The 16,197-nt window shown below is 38.8% G+C and overlaps 1 protein-coding gene across 43 annotated transcripts in view; it reads right to left on the reverse strand.

The window, feature by feature from the left end:
• The window catches only part of FAM13A (family with sequence similarity 13 member A), a 447,586-nt gene that overhangs the window by 89,125 nt on the left and 342,264 nt on the right, over positions 1-16,197 (reverse strand). For 11 of the 43 annotated variants that reach the window (XM_086406421.1, XM_086406435.1, XM_086406427.1 and 8 more), the window contains one exon: positions 12,225-12,269. The exons of 26 other annotated variants lie outside the window; for them this stretch is intronic. In XM_086406421.1, coding sequence (XP_086262547.1) covers positions 12,225-12,269 — 45 coding nt within the window. Of the gene's footprint in view, positions 1-12,224; positions 12,270-13,984; positions 14,208-16,197 lie in introns of those variants that run through there. 6 more of the 43 variants (XM_086406457.1, XM_086406455.1, XM_086406456.1 and 3 more) reach the window with 2 other exon arrangements.

Here is a 16,197-nt window from a genome sequence, read left to right on the forward strand (position 1 = left end):
CCCCTTCAGGTCTACTAGAGTGGATTTTGAACTTTTTTGATTATGCACTTATGCAAAATTTGCTTTTAAGTAGCCATTCCCCTGGATATATGACTAGGTATCTATGTTAAATGTGTTCAACATTAAACAGAAAAAAGTATAAATGTATTAGATAAAGTTAATCCAATACAATTAATCTTCTTGTACCCTTGTGGTACACGACAAATATCACTGATGAAAAGAGAAAAGTTTTCTTCGTAATGTTACCTTGGCAATCACCAAAAATCTTATTACAAGTTGTAGTATAACAGACACACACACACAAATCTTATTACAAGTTATAGTGTAACACACACACACACACATACCCATCAACCCTGCCCTGGAAGTAGAAACGGTCTGGCTACAAGACGACATATAAAAAATGACATTATTTTTTCACTCTCTCATGATTTTGATTTCCAATGTCAATATCACTTAGGAATCTTAGTGTTTATATTGTCAAAGATTTTGCTGTTTGTAATTGATCGTGCCAGTTCTTCTCAAGTGAAAGGTAAATGGATAGATCAGCTTTGTTCTTGACTCTAGTACAGATGGGCTGAGGGCAAGGCTTGATGAGTTACAGACACTACACCTGGGAATCCTCCAGGTGTCTTGGAAAGAAACCCCTGGAGCCGTGCTTTACAGGAGTGATAACTTTAAGCCAGACCAGCACAAGGGGCTTACATATGTGACATCAAAATAGTCCTTGAAAACACTTAAATTATAAATATGTTAGAATTGGGTTTGTTTCCTAACCAAGGGTTTGGTGTCAAAAACAGTAAGTATAACTGACACTATGCAAAAGATAGGAATATGTGAGCAGTGTACTAAACACATTTTTGCCCAGAACAGATCCTTAACTCTAACATGTAACAAATATTAAAGAAAATTAACAAAGTTTCTTTAGTAAACGTTCAGTTAACAATATGGATGGTTTTCTTAAAATTCAGAAGTGCCTTGGGAGATAATTTAATGATGCAGAGTTCTGAACATAGCTGTTCATGTGCTTTGGCCAATATTTTGTGTGCATGCATGAAAATGTCCTTGTAGTCAACAGAGGCAATCAAAATCAAATTTCTTCCTTTACATCTTCTCTCCTTCACACATCTATTCATCAGTGAGGCACTATCTTGTGCTTAACACTAATTATCTCATGTAAATCCTCACAAAAACTTCCCTGGTACTTGCCTCTCTTGAGAACAGCAGACTCAGAGCAGGCACATAATTATCCAGGTCACACGGCTGCTGCTGCGGTTGCTTCAGTCGTGTCCGACTCTGTGCGACCCCATAGATGGCAGCCCACCAGGCTCCCTAGTCCCCAGGATTCTCCAGGCAAGAACACTGGAGTGGGTTGCCATTTCCTTCTCCAATGCATGAAAGTAAAAAGTGAAAGTGAAGTCACTCAGTCATGTCTGACTCTTCGAGACCCCATGGACTGCAGCCTACCAGGCTCCTCCGTCCATGGGATTGTCCAGGCAAGAGTACTGGAGTGTGGTGCCATTGCCTTCTCCCAGGTCACACGGCTAGTGAAGTGCAAACAATAAACATACTTTTTGTTGTTCACTGTCTTGCCTTCAATTTTAGTCTATCAAAACATGATGGGATGAACGTCCTCATTCTGGCACAATATCTTGTGGACTTTATAAGCTCAGTGCCATGCTTCTGATTATAGCAACTCTACACCAACCTTAGTCAAAGTCCACTCATAATGCTTTATACCTGATAGCACGTACAAGGTGATTAATTTATTAAAATGTATTGGCACTATGTCAAGAATGCCTCTTGACAGAAACATGAGTTTTTAAACCATGAGCAAATATATTTTAAATTATTTTTTTGGAGTATAATTACTTTACAATGTTGTACCCCTGTTTGTATTTCCTTCCCATTTAGGTCACCACAGTGCTTCCCTGGTGGCTCAGTTGGTAAAAAGTGTCAGCCTGCAATGCAGGAGATCTATGTTTGATCCCTGGGCCGGGAAGATCTGGAGAAAGAAATGGCAGTCTACTCCAGAATTCTTGCTTGGAAAATTCAATGGACAAAGGAGCCTGGCAGGTTACGGTCCATGGGTTCGCAAGACTGAGTTACTAAACCTACCAAGGTCACCACAGAGCACTGAGTGCAGTTTCCTGTTCTATACACTAGGTTCTCGTTAGTTATCTATTTTATACATAGCAGTGTACATATATCAATACCAATCTCCTAATTCATCCCCCCTTTCCCTCCCCTATCCCATCCACATGTCCGCTCCCTACATTCACGTCTCTACTTATTTTTTCAGGCTGCATTTGCACAAGGTAAATTTGTCAATGAAAGACAAAATCAGAAATTCTTAATTTGGATATGTCCTTAAATTTTGAGCAATGTTTAAGCACTGTTATTTAAATGAAATGAACCAGACTCAGTATTAACTCAGTATTAGATTTGCTTAGTCAGTAGCAGTCAATGGGACAGCAATCTATGCACAGTATCCAAGAATAAAAAGAAAATTTGAAAAGAAAATGAGGAAAATAATTAATTTTGATATTAGCCTATTTCTATTTTCCCTTTCATAAAAGTAATGTAATCTTGACTACAGTATAAATTCTGAAACAACTAAAGCATCGACTTCAGATAAAGTCTATTAATTCTAAAAATCAATTTTATGCACAGATTTTAAAAGCAAGTTCAAGGAAAAATGGCCAAGGACAATTCTTCCAATTGAACAGAGAAAATAAATTTTTCCACAAAATTTACACACTGAAATGTAAAACATTTGAAAAGATCACCATTTCTACTTTTGTGCAAAAGGAATATCTGGACTACTATTATATGCCCTCAACCACCTATTTATAGTTATTTATGCCTGTTGCTAGCTTTACATCAATCTCAGGCATGTCCAGTGACATTGAGTTGTAATTTTTTGCCTAAATTTTAAATTGAGAATTAATTCAGACGTACTTTCAATTTTTAAAAATAAGCACATGTACTGTGAATGAAAAGGGGAGTGTGTGTCATGAAATGAAGCCAATGACAAACTGTAGCAACTTGGAATTCATTCCATTTCTTCCTTGGTTACTAGTAAAAACGCCATGTTTTAATTATTTCTTGTTTGCTGACTCTGAATAATAGCCAAGTTTAAGCAGCCAATTGCTTTGCTTTTTTAAAAAATTCAAATACATTGAGAGATTTGAGCAATCATCTCATGTTCATCAGGCCATTGAGTGCTTAATGTCCTTAGACATGTGGTGTTATATTCTCTCATAACAGCTGCCTGTGGGAAGAACATTTATCAAATAGACCCAAGTAATAGTCCAAATCTAAGAAGCTACAGCTGAGAAGGGCAATAACAAAGATAGAAGGGTTTTAGTGGGGGCCTATCTAACGTACCTTTTTTACATTTAATTTTTAGTTTATCTTGGAGTATAATTGACTTACAATGTTGTGTAAGTTTCAGGTGTACAGTAAAGTGATTCATTTACACATATACATATATCCTTTCTTTTTCAGATTCTTTCCCATAAAGATCATTACAAAATATTGAGTAGAGTTTCCTGTGCTATACTAACTTACCTTTTGATGTGACTCAAGATTGGTAAATGCACATAAATGGATGACACGTAGACTTACGATCTCTTCCTGAGCTGCACTCATTTCTAAACTGAAGCCACAGAGTGTAATGCCTATCGATTTAATTACACAGCAAGCTAACTGAAACTGCGAAAAGCGTGGTGCTTTCTATGCCTAAGAAAAACCAAGTACTGTTGGGAGAATTCCCAGACTGAGGTATTCAGAATGGACCCTCAATTAGTGGATCAAACCACCATTCCATTCAATTCCCTTTTGAACTGTCACGATAAATGTTCCAATTAGTCCAACTTACTAATTGGTTAATGTGGCTGGCTACCCCCAAAATTAACATAATCTGCATATTTAGCTACACACTTTAACTACATTTTCAAATGATTCGAGCTAGACGAAACAGTTTGTAAGTGTTCCTTGGGTATTGAAAAGTACAGCAAAATAGGTAAGGATTAGTTCCATTCATTGAAAAACCAGAAAAAAAAATTTCTACTGGGGCTTAAAAAACGCAAATAGCCAAAGGAGGAGAAAAAGGGAGGGACAAGTAAAAAGACAAAATTAAAAGTATTAGGTAAACATTTTCTCTGGAATTCAGGTTTTCTCCTCATGTTGCAACAAATGTGCTAAATGGAAGAATTTTCTTAGGTGAAATTTCAAGGATAATGAGGTGAGTGAAAATTAGCACATTTTCTTTCCTTCCTTCTTCTGCAAAAAATAAAGTGCCATACTTGAGCCTTTTTGATTTATCCACAGTGTCAGGCATTAACATTTATAACCCCCCATTTATAGCATTTATAACCCCCCATTTATAGCATTTATAACCCTCCATTTGGGGTGTGATGGAGCAGCTGGTGTTCTGCCGCTCAGATTTTTGGTTCTGTTCCATTCAGGAACACAGTAGGAAACATTCTCCTTGTTACTTTTGGAAAACAAACGTCAAGAGTTTTCAGATCAACTTTTGGCCAACTGTTTGCCCCTGTAAGTACAGGGGGAGATTTTTGTAGATATATGTATAGTTCTTTATTATAAACCCAAGCAACTTCGCTTACAGTTTTATTATTTGTATGCTGTTAACTAAGAAAGCAACACCTAGCCGCCAGGAGAAATAAAAACAAACCACTTAACTTCAAGAGCAAATAGGTTTTTCCTGACCAATGGGTAAATGCAAAGAGCTGAAACTGTTAATGTTCACAAGACTAGAAATTTTAGCTAACACGAAGAGGTATTGTGCTTTGGAAGCAAAACAAAAGGCTTCCCAAAATTTGCAACCTTCCCCCCAATAAGATAGGGAAATAAGTCAATTCTTTTCTTGATTGCTTAGTACAAATTTGAAATATATTGTTTGGGGCTGAATAGTATATCCTCAAAAAGTTTCCCCTAACCCCAAGAAACTCAGGACATGATCATGTTTGAAAATAGTCTTTACAGAGATGATCAAGTTAAAGCTACCGTAATGGGCTCTAACTCATATAACCAGCACCCTTCTGGAGCAGACAGAGGTGGATACACACACAGGTAGCACACCACGTGAACACTGGAATTGTGTTGCCACCAACCAAAAACTCCTGGAAGTAAGGAGAGAGGCCAGGGACAACTCATTTCCCAGTGTCATTTGAGGGAGCCCGGCCCTGCCAACATGTTAATTTGGGATTTCTGGCCTCTAGAACAGTGAGACAATAAATTTCTGTTATTCTCAGCTACCCTGTTTGTGGTGTTTTCTCACAGCCGTGCTAGGAAAACAATTCTACTAAAAACATGTTCCCCCCCAAATCCAGAAAAAAGAACCTGCCTAACAAAAGTGTCTCCATCTTACACATAAGTTGTACTCTGGAATTTCATCTGTAAGAATGCTAAGACTAGAATCGATTTCCCACACTGACATGGGGATTTGACTTCCTGTACTAACCTCTCATTCAAATAAAGTATCCTCAATAAGCACTCCGGAGTCAGTGTTTTGAAAAACTTTGGCCACGATCCAGTTAGAAACACATTTTACATTGTGACAGTGCACAGACACGTAAAAGAGACACACATTTCAAAGCATTATTCTTACTTTGCATATTTTCTATTTTGTCATATTTCACTTATATAAAATTATATAAAACACGCTAGTCACAATCCGCTAAATTGGTTTTATGACCACCAAAAGGTCATGACCCACAGTTGAAAAATGCTATGCTAAAAACCCACCTCCCTGGCTTGAGGTATAATTAATACACAATGAATGTTGCTGAAGTAAGATCTACATTCTCATAGGACAGACAGCAAACACTCTTTTCTTCTCTGCCCCACTGTCATAATCAGCTCTGGGCCAAAAAAGTACAGATTTTGTTGAGCCTGGATCACAGAGAAAATCAGAGAGAAAGCAGGTCCAGATACACCTAGCAATATAGACGTGAGAGTCATTCTAGGTGAGCATGGGGGAGCTGATAGAGGATTTCCAGGTCTCTTCAATATCCTTTTGCTGCTTATACCACAGGATGGTGTCAAGAAGGAGACTCAGGGACCCATGGTCTTTTTTGATTTCACCTTCCTTACTGACCTGGGCTTCCCAGGTTGCACAAGTGGTAAAGCATCTACCTGCCAGTGCAGAAGATGCAAGAGATGTGAGTTCAATTCCTTGGTTGGAAAGATCCCCTGGGGTAGGAAATGGCTACCCACTCCAGTATTCTTGCCTAGAAAATTCCATGGGCAGAGGAGCCTGGCGGTCTACAGTCCATGGGGTCGAAAAGAGTCAGATACAACTGAGAGCTTCTAGAGATTACTAATGACCGTGGCACTCTTTATCACCTATATTCTGTCTCTTCAATTCAAAGAACTAGTATACTTGGAAGGAACTAGGGAGCATCTTACTCTATTTCTGTCCCTCTACCCAGCTAGTTCTGTCCCTGGATGCCCTTCTAATGAACATTGTTCAATCTCTAGGGAACTGGAGGGGACTGGTGAGGGTGTGTGCCTGTCAGCAACAGGATGTAAAGCTTTTAAGCAGGGAGGGGTGGGACTGCTTTACCTTCTGTCTCTTTTGCATCTTTTCCTACAGTGAGAATGTCAAAAGGAAACTATTACTACCTGTGGACTGGCTGACACAGCCGAGAGTCTCACATCGCACTTTACAGGGGATCCTGGCTGGAGATGTGTTTAGAAGTCACTAGAGTCCTCATTCCTGTTATAATAATTTCAGTTGTATTAACAGCCAACTGCTCTCCTTAAAAAAAAAAAAAAATCCCTCACCCCCACTCATGGTCGGTCACCAAACTGCACTGATTCTATCTCAAAAAGAGACACATCACTTGAATCTGACCTTTCCTTTCCATTTCCACTGCTTTAGTCCATCACAGTGGCAATACTCATTTTCCCCTGCCACCTAGACCAGTTTATCCTTAATACTCCCATCAGATTTATCTTCCTAACCTGAAAGCCTCTCCTGTTTCCTCTTTGTCTTTGGGGTGAAGTCCAGATGTCCGAACCTGGCACACAAGGGCAGCGAGCTTCCATCAACCTCGCACTGCACTTTCGTAACCCTGTCTGTACGTGCTGTTCCCTCTGTCTTGAATGCTTCCGGCACTTCTCTCTCTGTCTGGTAAATACTTCATCTCTCAGCTCAAATGTCATCTAATCTGGGAGGCCATCTCCATCACCCTGGAGAGGGGAGCGACTTCTCCATGCAGGTTCCCAGACACTCTGTCCACAGCCATAAACCAGTGCCCAGCACATGATGCCAGAATTCCAGAGTTTGGAAGCTGGCCTCACCTCCTGGACTGGTCTTTATCTTTGTCCCCTGCAGCACCTAGCAAGGTACCCAGAACATTCTGAGTGTTCCGTCAGTGGCTGAGGAATAAAATCAGCATCACTCAGACCATGCTGAGTGCTGACACGACCATGTGATTATGCATTTTGAAAACACACACCGTTTATAATTTGTAAAATTAAGTTTCCCAACTGGATGCATTCTCAGATAGCTGTATGTTGATTATTTTAAGTTATCTTGTTCCCTGTTATTCCAAAATTAATGGAACTGCAACTGTGCCACGGGCTTTCTCCCACCCTTATTTAGAGAATTTATTTTCTCCCACTGCACAGTTAGAGGTGGGAGTGCTGCCATTGTGCCAGTAATGTAAACACTGTACTTTCTGTAGGGTACTGTGAACCCAGAAAAGGATATGTTCGGGCAAGGCAATGTTTGAATACGGGCTTGCCACATACTCTATCTGTTTGTTCTGGCTTGAGAGCAGGAAAAGAAAATTTTTTCACTTCATTGCAAAGCCAAAGCTTTGTGTGGAGCTTAAAGAAATTTTTGGTTTAGTCACAAAACTGTTTTCAAGGCAGCTGGAAGCTTTCATTTGTCTCTGAGATTCTTGTTCAGCAAAGTGCTGTTTATCATTATTATAGATATAGCAAGATCGCCTTTGGGAGGCAGCAATTTAGAATGTAATATACAGTAAGTTTCTTTTTTGAGTGGGTTGATATTAATGGATAAGAGAATATTTTTAAAACATTAACAAATACATTGAAATATTTCCTAATCTTTGGCTCTGAAACAAAAGTAAAGGAATAGGTGGTACCTGCAAAAGGGAATAGTAAACTTTTTTTTTTTTTTTTTTTACTAAGTTCTTTCAATTATTACCCTGGTAGCTCAGACGGTAAAGAATCTGCCTGCAGTGCAGGAGACCTGGGTTCAATCCCTGGGTTGGGAAGATCCCTTGGAGAAGGGAATGGCTACCCACTCTAGTATTATTGCTTGGAGAATCCCAAGGACAGAGGAACCCGGCAGGCTACAGCCCATGGGGTTGCAAAGAGTCAGATACAACTTAGCAACTAACACTTTCACCATTCTTAATGGTTTGCTATAACAAGGTGCCACAGATTGGGTGGCTTCAACAACAGAAACACTGACTTCTCACATTTCCAGAGATTGTCTGGCTTGCAGACTGCCATCTTCTTGCTGTACCTCCACCTGGATGGGGTCGGTGGATGGGGAGATTGTGCTCTGGTACCTTTATCTCCTTGTAAGGGCACAATCCTATCATGGGAGCCCCACCTCCATGAGCTCATGCAAACCTAATTATTCCCAAAGGTCCCACTTTAACATACCATCACACTAGGGACTAAAGCTCCAGTATATAAATTTGAATAGTTTTATCATTTACGAAGAACTATAATATTCTTAGGAGATCCAACCAGTCCATTCTGAAGGAGATCAGCTCTGGGATTTCTTTGGAAGGAATGATGCTAAAGCTGAAACTCCAGTACTTTGGCCACCTCATGCGAAGAGTTGACTCATTGGAAAAGACTCTGATGCTGGGAGGGATTGGGGGCAAGAGAAGAAGGGGACGAAAGAGGATGAGATGGCTGGATGGCATCACTGACTTGATGGATGTGAGTCTCAGTGAACTCTGGGAGTTGGTGATGGACAGGGAGGCCTGGCGTGCTGCGATTCATGGGGTCGCAAAGAGTTGGACATGACTAAGCGACTGATCTGATCTGATAATATTCTTTAACTACAAAATTTCCCCTCTAAGTAAGTATGTTAGGCATTATCACCCCCACTTCTTAGGTAAAGAAAATGACTTGCCCAAATTCACATGGCTAACTCACTGCCAGCATCTGGATATCTGGATATGTTTCTTGACAGCAAGTTTACTATTTTTTCATTGCTTTCCCCCACTGTTTTTTGCTGACTCTCTAATACCTCTCCTTTTCCCCCAGTAGTTTAGATAGGGTGATCTCTGTAAAGTTTAAGAATAACCGTCACTTTAATTCACAGTAGCTTCTTTGTTTGGGGTAAACAGCAAATATTTAGACTTCAGAGCCACTGCAACCATCACATGACAGCAGAGCCCATGGAAGTCTTCCTTGTCCTCACTCATTCTCATTACTATCAAATACAGACCACACTGGTGATGAAATCAAAGTTCAGATACTCAACCCCGGAAGGGTTAACCCAGACTTGAGGTAAGGCAGCTTTTAACTCCCTCTGAGACTGAGGTGGGTCATAGAAGGGAAGGTTGGGGAGGTTGAGTGCTATCAAAGTGCAAACAAGTTTGGAATAGCATGCGTTTTCAGATAAATTAACCTAAGGCGTCACCACCACAAACAGTAGAGGGCTCTCTAACATCACACAGGAGATTCAAAAGCTGGCCCATTATTGCCGGGGTTGTTCCTTGGTTAAGTCCCCCATCATCCCCATGTTACCAAAGTTTACTTGTTTGCAAAAGAATATTCCAAAAACCAATACTTAGAAAGGCCAGATGGATTCTATTGATAAGGGGTTCAGTGAAATTTTCCCATGCTGGATCACTAATATATATTAATTAATACTGTTGCTATAAATCTTCTTAAAGAGCCATTGCAATTTGCAATTTGGTATATTTCACCATCATGAAATAAATATTCAATTATGTATATTGAATATCATAATTTGTTTGATGAAGTAATGAAAAGAGAGTTATACTGACATTACTGATTTCAGTTTCCCACTTTTATAAATAAATCAAATGGAAAAAGGGATGTGAAAGCAGATGACAATGCATTAAAATCAAAGGAATCTAGATTAGTCATTAGTGCACTTAACTTCATCTTCCATCATTAGTTTTTGTGGCCATAAGATGAGTTAGTGACTATCTGAAAGTTAATCTAGCAAATCAAAATACTACTGTGAAGTTGAGAGCTTTGTCATGGACATAAGAGTGAGTAAAGACTATTTCTTGGCCTATTGAAACCTTCTACATATAAAATGGAGATCCTCACCTACAGATCCACAATATCCAAGGAAAAAAAAAATACAATGGAATATGAATCACAAAAGGCGCTTGAGGTATAAGTCTAGAGTCTAATAAACTATCTCTTTAGTGATAGAAAGTAAATTTGTTGTTGTTTAGTCGCTAAGTCTTGTCTGACTCTTTTGCGACTCCATGGACTATAGCCTTCCAGGCTCCTCTGTCCAGAAGATTTTCCAGGCAAGAATACTGAAGTGGATTGCCACTGCTTTCTCCAGGGGATCCTCCCAGACAAGGAACCGAACTCGCGTCTCCTGCACTGGTAGGCAAATTCTTTACCACTGAGCCCACCAGGCAAGCGTCTTTAGCACTGAGCCACCAGGTAAACCCGGAAGGTAAATTTAGTACCTGAGAAAAACTTGTTTCAAATCTTTATATAGTTTCTCTACTTAATTCCGATATTATTCAATTTCCTTGGAAGCACTTTTTTAGCTGTCAAGAATATCAATACAATGCTACAGAGCACAAATATTTTAGTATTTCTAAAAATAACTAGAATAATTTAACCATCTCAATAGATGTATTATAAGATCTATCATTAGTTTAAGTCATTTTGAAGTGAATTTTAAGAACTGAGTTCTTTACAGAGGATCAAATTTTAAACATTCAGCCTTTGCAGTTTTCCTAAAAATGGTAAGTTTCAACATAGTCACTTCCATCCTGGAGAAAGTCTGCAAATTATGTTAAGTTATAAACAGATAGTAAAATACATTAAAGGGAACCAAAGTATTTTACTTCCTTCTTAGCCTTCAATCTGTTATTCTCATCTTAGTTACTGATTAGCAGTAACAAATTTATCTTCTATATACTTTCACAACATGCTAAGAAAGGCTAAAAAGTCACTCATGGGAATTACAAGCTAAGTAGACATTGGGGTACAAATATGCCCTCTAAAAAGATCATACACTTATATGAGGTTAAATAAAACATAAGGTAATATTATCCATGCAGGCACATCTCTATTATCATGTTAATTATAATGTCCATTACTGAATTCACCACATGTAATTGTCTGGTAATGTGTCTGTGTCCTCACTAGCATGTGAGCTCTCTGAAGCAGAACTGTGTCTTCATTCCCTTAGTATCACTGGCAATACAGAGTGGTATTCAGTCATAAAGAAAACATTAAAAGACACTGTAAGTATCTTTTGTTTTAATATGTAACACTGACCGTCTAGTAAATGAAAACATCAATTAAGACAAAGACACTTCACATAAGGTCCTGATATTCAATATGTTATTCGGGGATGTTGAGTAGTATAGTGTTAGCATCTTACATATACCTGCTGTCAATGGCTTTATATAAGTTATAATCATTAACTAGAGTTTAGATCAGTGTTTCTCTGAGTGCGTGGACCATTTGTACCACACTTACTTTCAGGAAGCTTGTTAAAATGTCAATACTTCCCTGTCACACCCAGATTCAGATTCAGTAAGTCTAGGGAAAGAGAGGAGCAGGAAGACACTGATTTTAAAATAAGTTCCCCAGGTAATTCTCATGCAGCTAAAGTATGAGAAGCACTGGGCTCTCTGCTCAGTACAAACATGAGTGAGCATGAATTTCTCTTAACTGGTATTTAAAGTTATTCTTTCCCTCATCCACTGTTAATTCAGTTTCTAGCCCCTCTGTTCTTAAACAGAATGGAGCAATGCATTCGGCCCACAATGCAAGACTCTGCAACTTTCCTGCTCCAGGCAGGATAACAGTGGGGGTGGCTGGCAACAGTCACCTCTGCTAGAGATCACAGAAAGACACTGTAGCCAAACACTGTATTGGGCTTGGAAGAAGCAATTATGTGTAGGAACCAGAAAGCTTTCTACACAAGCGCTTAACTTCCCTTAACAAAGAGAACCACACAAGCCTACCTGTTCCTTGCCTTCAAGAGGTGTTTGATCACAGGCAGGCACAGGCTGAAGTGAGGATTGCAAGGTAACCAAATTAAATCCGCAGACATAGGGAGACAGTGAATACAGTGATCAGCAATCTTGAATGCAAATTCACATTATTCCTCTCACATAGGTTTATTTATAAGGACTAATAATTAATAAGGACTAAGGACTAATAATTTTGGAAGAAATTACGCTGATTCTATTCTAGCTTTCATCAACTTAACTCCCTAAACAATATTTTAGCAGAATACAGATCTATTTTCTTAACAGTTATTATATCATTGTGCAGCTTATTACAGAGTTCAGTTCTAGAAAGGATGTGCTTAAGACACTTAAGAACTGACACCGTTATAAGAAAAAATAAGCCCCCAGCTTTAAAGCTGGAAACTACATCAAGAGTCCAAAAAGTGTACATTAGTTTTTAGTCTTCTTGCAAGTTTCAAATGCATGGCACTTCCCACTGAATTAATATAAACAAATTTCAGATCTATCCATCAATCACTTTCTGCTCCCTTGGGTTATCAATTTTGGAAAAGGAATTCCAGGGACATCCGCATCAAGTTCCATTACAGTGCAGTTGTCATTACAGCGAAAGAAAAACTATACCATTTTATCTCACAGGGTACATCTGCAGGAACCATCTTGCAAATGAACACTCAACTTTGGTTTGCCTTATTTTCATATTAAAACATAACCGTCTGGTAAAATGGTTTTTAAAAAAGAAATTCATTTTTTGTCTAGGTTTCCCTCTTATGGATAAACCGTATTTACTACGTGACTTTTAAAATCACTTCCATTAATAAAACTCTCTATAGTTTTCTTAGAGGAAGCATTTACATAGAATCAAATGCCACAGCATGTACAGCAGTTGTAGCTGAAATAGTATAACATGATTGGCAAAAGAAATTCTAAAAATCCTAAAACATGACCTTGGGCAACTGAGGATTTACCCCAAGCCTCATCTTCTAGTCGTGAAACTGGAGGGCTAGACTCCGTCACCTCAGAGGTGACTTTCAGCTTCAACATTCTGGGACATCTTATTCACTTAATTTACCAACAGTGATCTTTTTTGACATGCCTTTTGTTTAAACTTACTTTTCTCTTCTTTAGTATAACTCCTCCACCCCACCCCCCAATCCATATTACAACCATTAATGAACAAAACAGAGCCTTGTGCTCAATCATTCTTACAGAGCAGTTTGGTTTGTTTGTTTAAAGGTGTCATCTGTGTAATAAACCTATCTAGAATTATTCATGGGGAAATAATATCTTTACATCTAGGTCCATGTATTATAAATTACTTATTGATAGAAAATCCTTGTCTAGATATAAAATTCAATGCAGAGGGCTCCTAAAATGCATTTTTAAAAGGTCTTTCCCCTGTCGTCATCCTTCAAAATGAGATTAGAGCTCACCACAGCTTCATAACATCACTTAGAAACTCATTCAGTTTCTAATTCAGTTTTATTTTAAGCATGCTCAATATATTCTTCAGTTTCTGTTTTTCTTCAGATGTCAAAGCTATTTTCTTATATTTATTTTTATTCTTCTTCACCGAACAGTGAAGAAGATAAGAAGTTGGGCATAAGTGCCAGCATAAGAAGCAATATGTTTACATTTTTCTGGTCTTGAGTTTGCAGCAGATTACTGAAAGATGCCAAGTATCGGCAAAGTTATATAGTTTTACACCACTCAGAAAATACGGAAGAAAAAACCCAAACAGGAAAGAATACTACCTTTGCAGAGGCATGATTTCACAAGCCATCCTTGTCTGTAAATTAGCAAGGGACCCTCACAACTGTCTCTTCCGCGCCTAGTGGGGGCGTCTGTGCAGGGACCGGGTGTTCACAGCGGCTGGGCCAGGCTGGGGGCGGGAGGTTGCGCCTCACCGCCGGAGAAGCAGCTTGCTCTGCAGTCTGCCAGCGTCCCGCTGCTCTCTGCCTCCAAACTTCTTCAAGCAGTGCTATTCGATCGCTGCCTCTCTTACATTTCCACTGCAGTCCACTTTGACCTCTGTTCCAGGGAAGCAGCTGAACCACCCAGCCAATCAGAGGAGCAGCTGCTGGAGGGCTTAAAGGCGCTGCTTCTTTTGCGGCGGCTGCTGCTCCTCCCCGGGCTCCTCAGCGGGCTTGCCTAATTCTGGTAACACGAAACTTTCCTCGGAGCCCTTCCACAGACGGGCTTGTCAGTCTGGGGAAACAACCAATAACTGCGGCAAGAGCAGAGTCCCTTGACTCCTCAGTACTGAGACTGCCAACAAGGAAATCCATTTGTCAAGGAAAGACACTGCCTCTGAAACTGAAGGTTTCTGTGACAGAAGGAATAAGCTGCGTCCTATCTCTTTTCTTCTTAAAAAAGAACAAAGAAAAAAAAATCAAACCACTAACACTGAAAGGCGTGATACTCTTCCAGAAGGCACGCAGGCACTCTTCTAGACCCCTGCCCTACCCATATTTATTTCCTGCTGATGTTTACACTGCGGTGGCTACTAGTCACTGGTGACATCTCCCAAGGCACGTAGCTCTCATTTCTGGGGAGAACACACGTCCTAAGACTGACTGCTCAGGGTCTCAAGGGATCAATGTGACTATTTCCCATGGAAATATTTCAACTTATTATTTCTGCATTTTATCCTTATAAAATTGAATGTGTTTATTTAAATACCCATTTTCCTCTAAGAATATCACCAGCATATTTTTGGTAGGTTGGTTATTTATTGATTTTTTTTTTTTTACAGGTAACACCAAATCAGCTTCTCATAAGGGCTGCTAAATGCCTGTTAGTTACCTAACTTTCCCTTATTTTCCTCTTCAGTGGGGAATACTAATGTGTTGTTTTAGGAACATAACTGTTAATCCATAGGTTTCAAATACTGCAGAACAAACCTAGAAATATATTTTATTAAGCTTTCCTTCACAGCATAGGACTTGCTGAGAGTTACAACAAAGCCCAGAGCATCACTTTTAGTACAAGGGCAGAGGGCCAGAGTCCACAACATTCAGAAACAGAGGGGGCTTGTATGACCAAAAAGGTATCCTTTTCCCCTGTAGTTTTCCCCAGATTTCTTACAGATCACTCATAATTCTGAATTTAGAATACAAAGCCCTACTGTAAGCATCCACTCTCCTTTGCTATACCTACTAATAAAAATATTCACTGTCCAACTAAATACTCTATCATATTTATGATGATGGATTAGTCATCCTAAAAGTTATATTTAGAAATTATGATAGAATCAATAACTAAAATCAGCCATTTAAAACAGTGGAAGTTTTAAGTGTTTTAAAGTAAATTCAGAACTTACTTTTATTGAAGGTATCAGTACAGTGTTTTGATTCTAGACTTAGAAACTCTAATCATTCTCCAGCAACAATAACCTTGTTTTACGTATTTCTTACATTTTTTACCTTTCAAAAATGCATCTCTGTATCTTGCTTAACACTTCATTTCTGGAGATAGGAAATCACTGTTACATACCATGACATCATTTCACTGATGAGTAAACTTGGTACTAGAAAATGAAGCAATTTGGAAACTTCACATGGAAAGTTAGTGGCAGAACAGAAACTGGTTTCAGGATTGCTCAGGTCTGCTTCAGATCTCTTCTGTACAGCATAGTGCTTAATCTGTTCTACATGAGTTTTTAAAATATTTCATAGGATAACATATTTTTAGAAATAGTTAAAATTCAAGTGATAGAAACAATATCTTCTCTTTTAATTTTATGAATATATCAATACTGTATGGCTAAAAGAGACATAAGACCAATAATAAAGGACCCAGCATTACAAAAAATATGTTAACTCATATAATAATTTACATTCAATACATACTAGATGTAAAATACTAAATAGGAACATTCAAATTTTAATGTCAAATTTTAACATTTAAAATTTATCTGATTCCACATACATTTCCTGATAAATCTTCCTATCAACATCTCGCTAAC

The sequence above is a fragment of the Bos grunniens genome, chromosome 6 (assembly GCF_055505025.1).
Source record: "Bos grunniens cultivar Pamir isolate PY7600 chromosome 6, Bosgru_T2T1.0, whole genome shotgun sequence".
Lineage (NCBI taxonomy): Eukaryota > Metazoa > Chordata > Mammalia > Artiodactyla > Bovidae > Bos > Bos grunniens.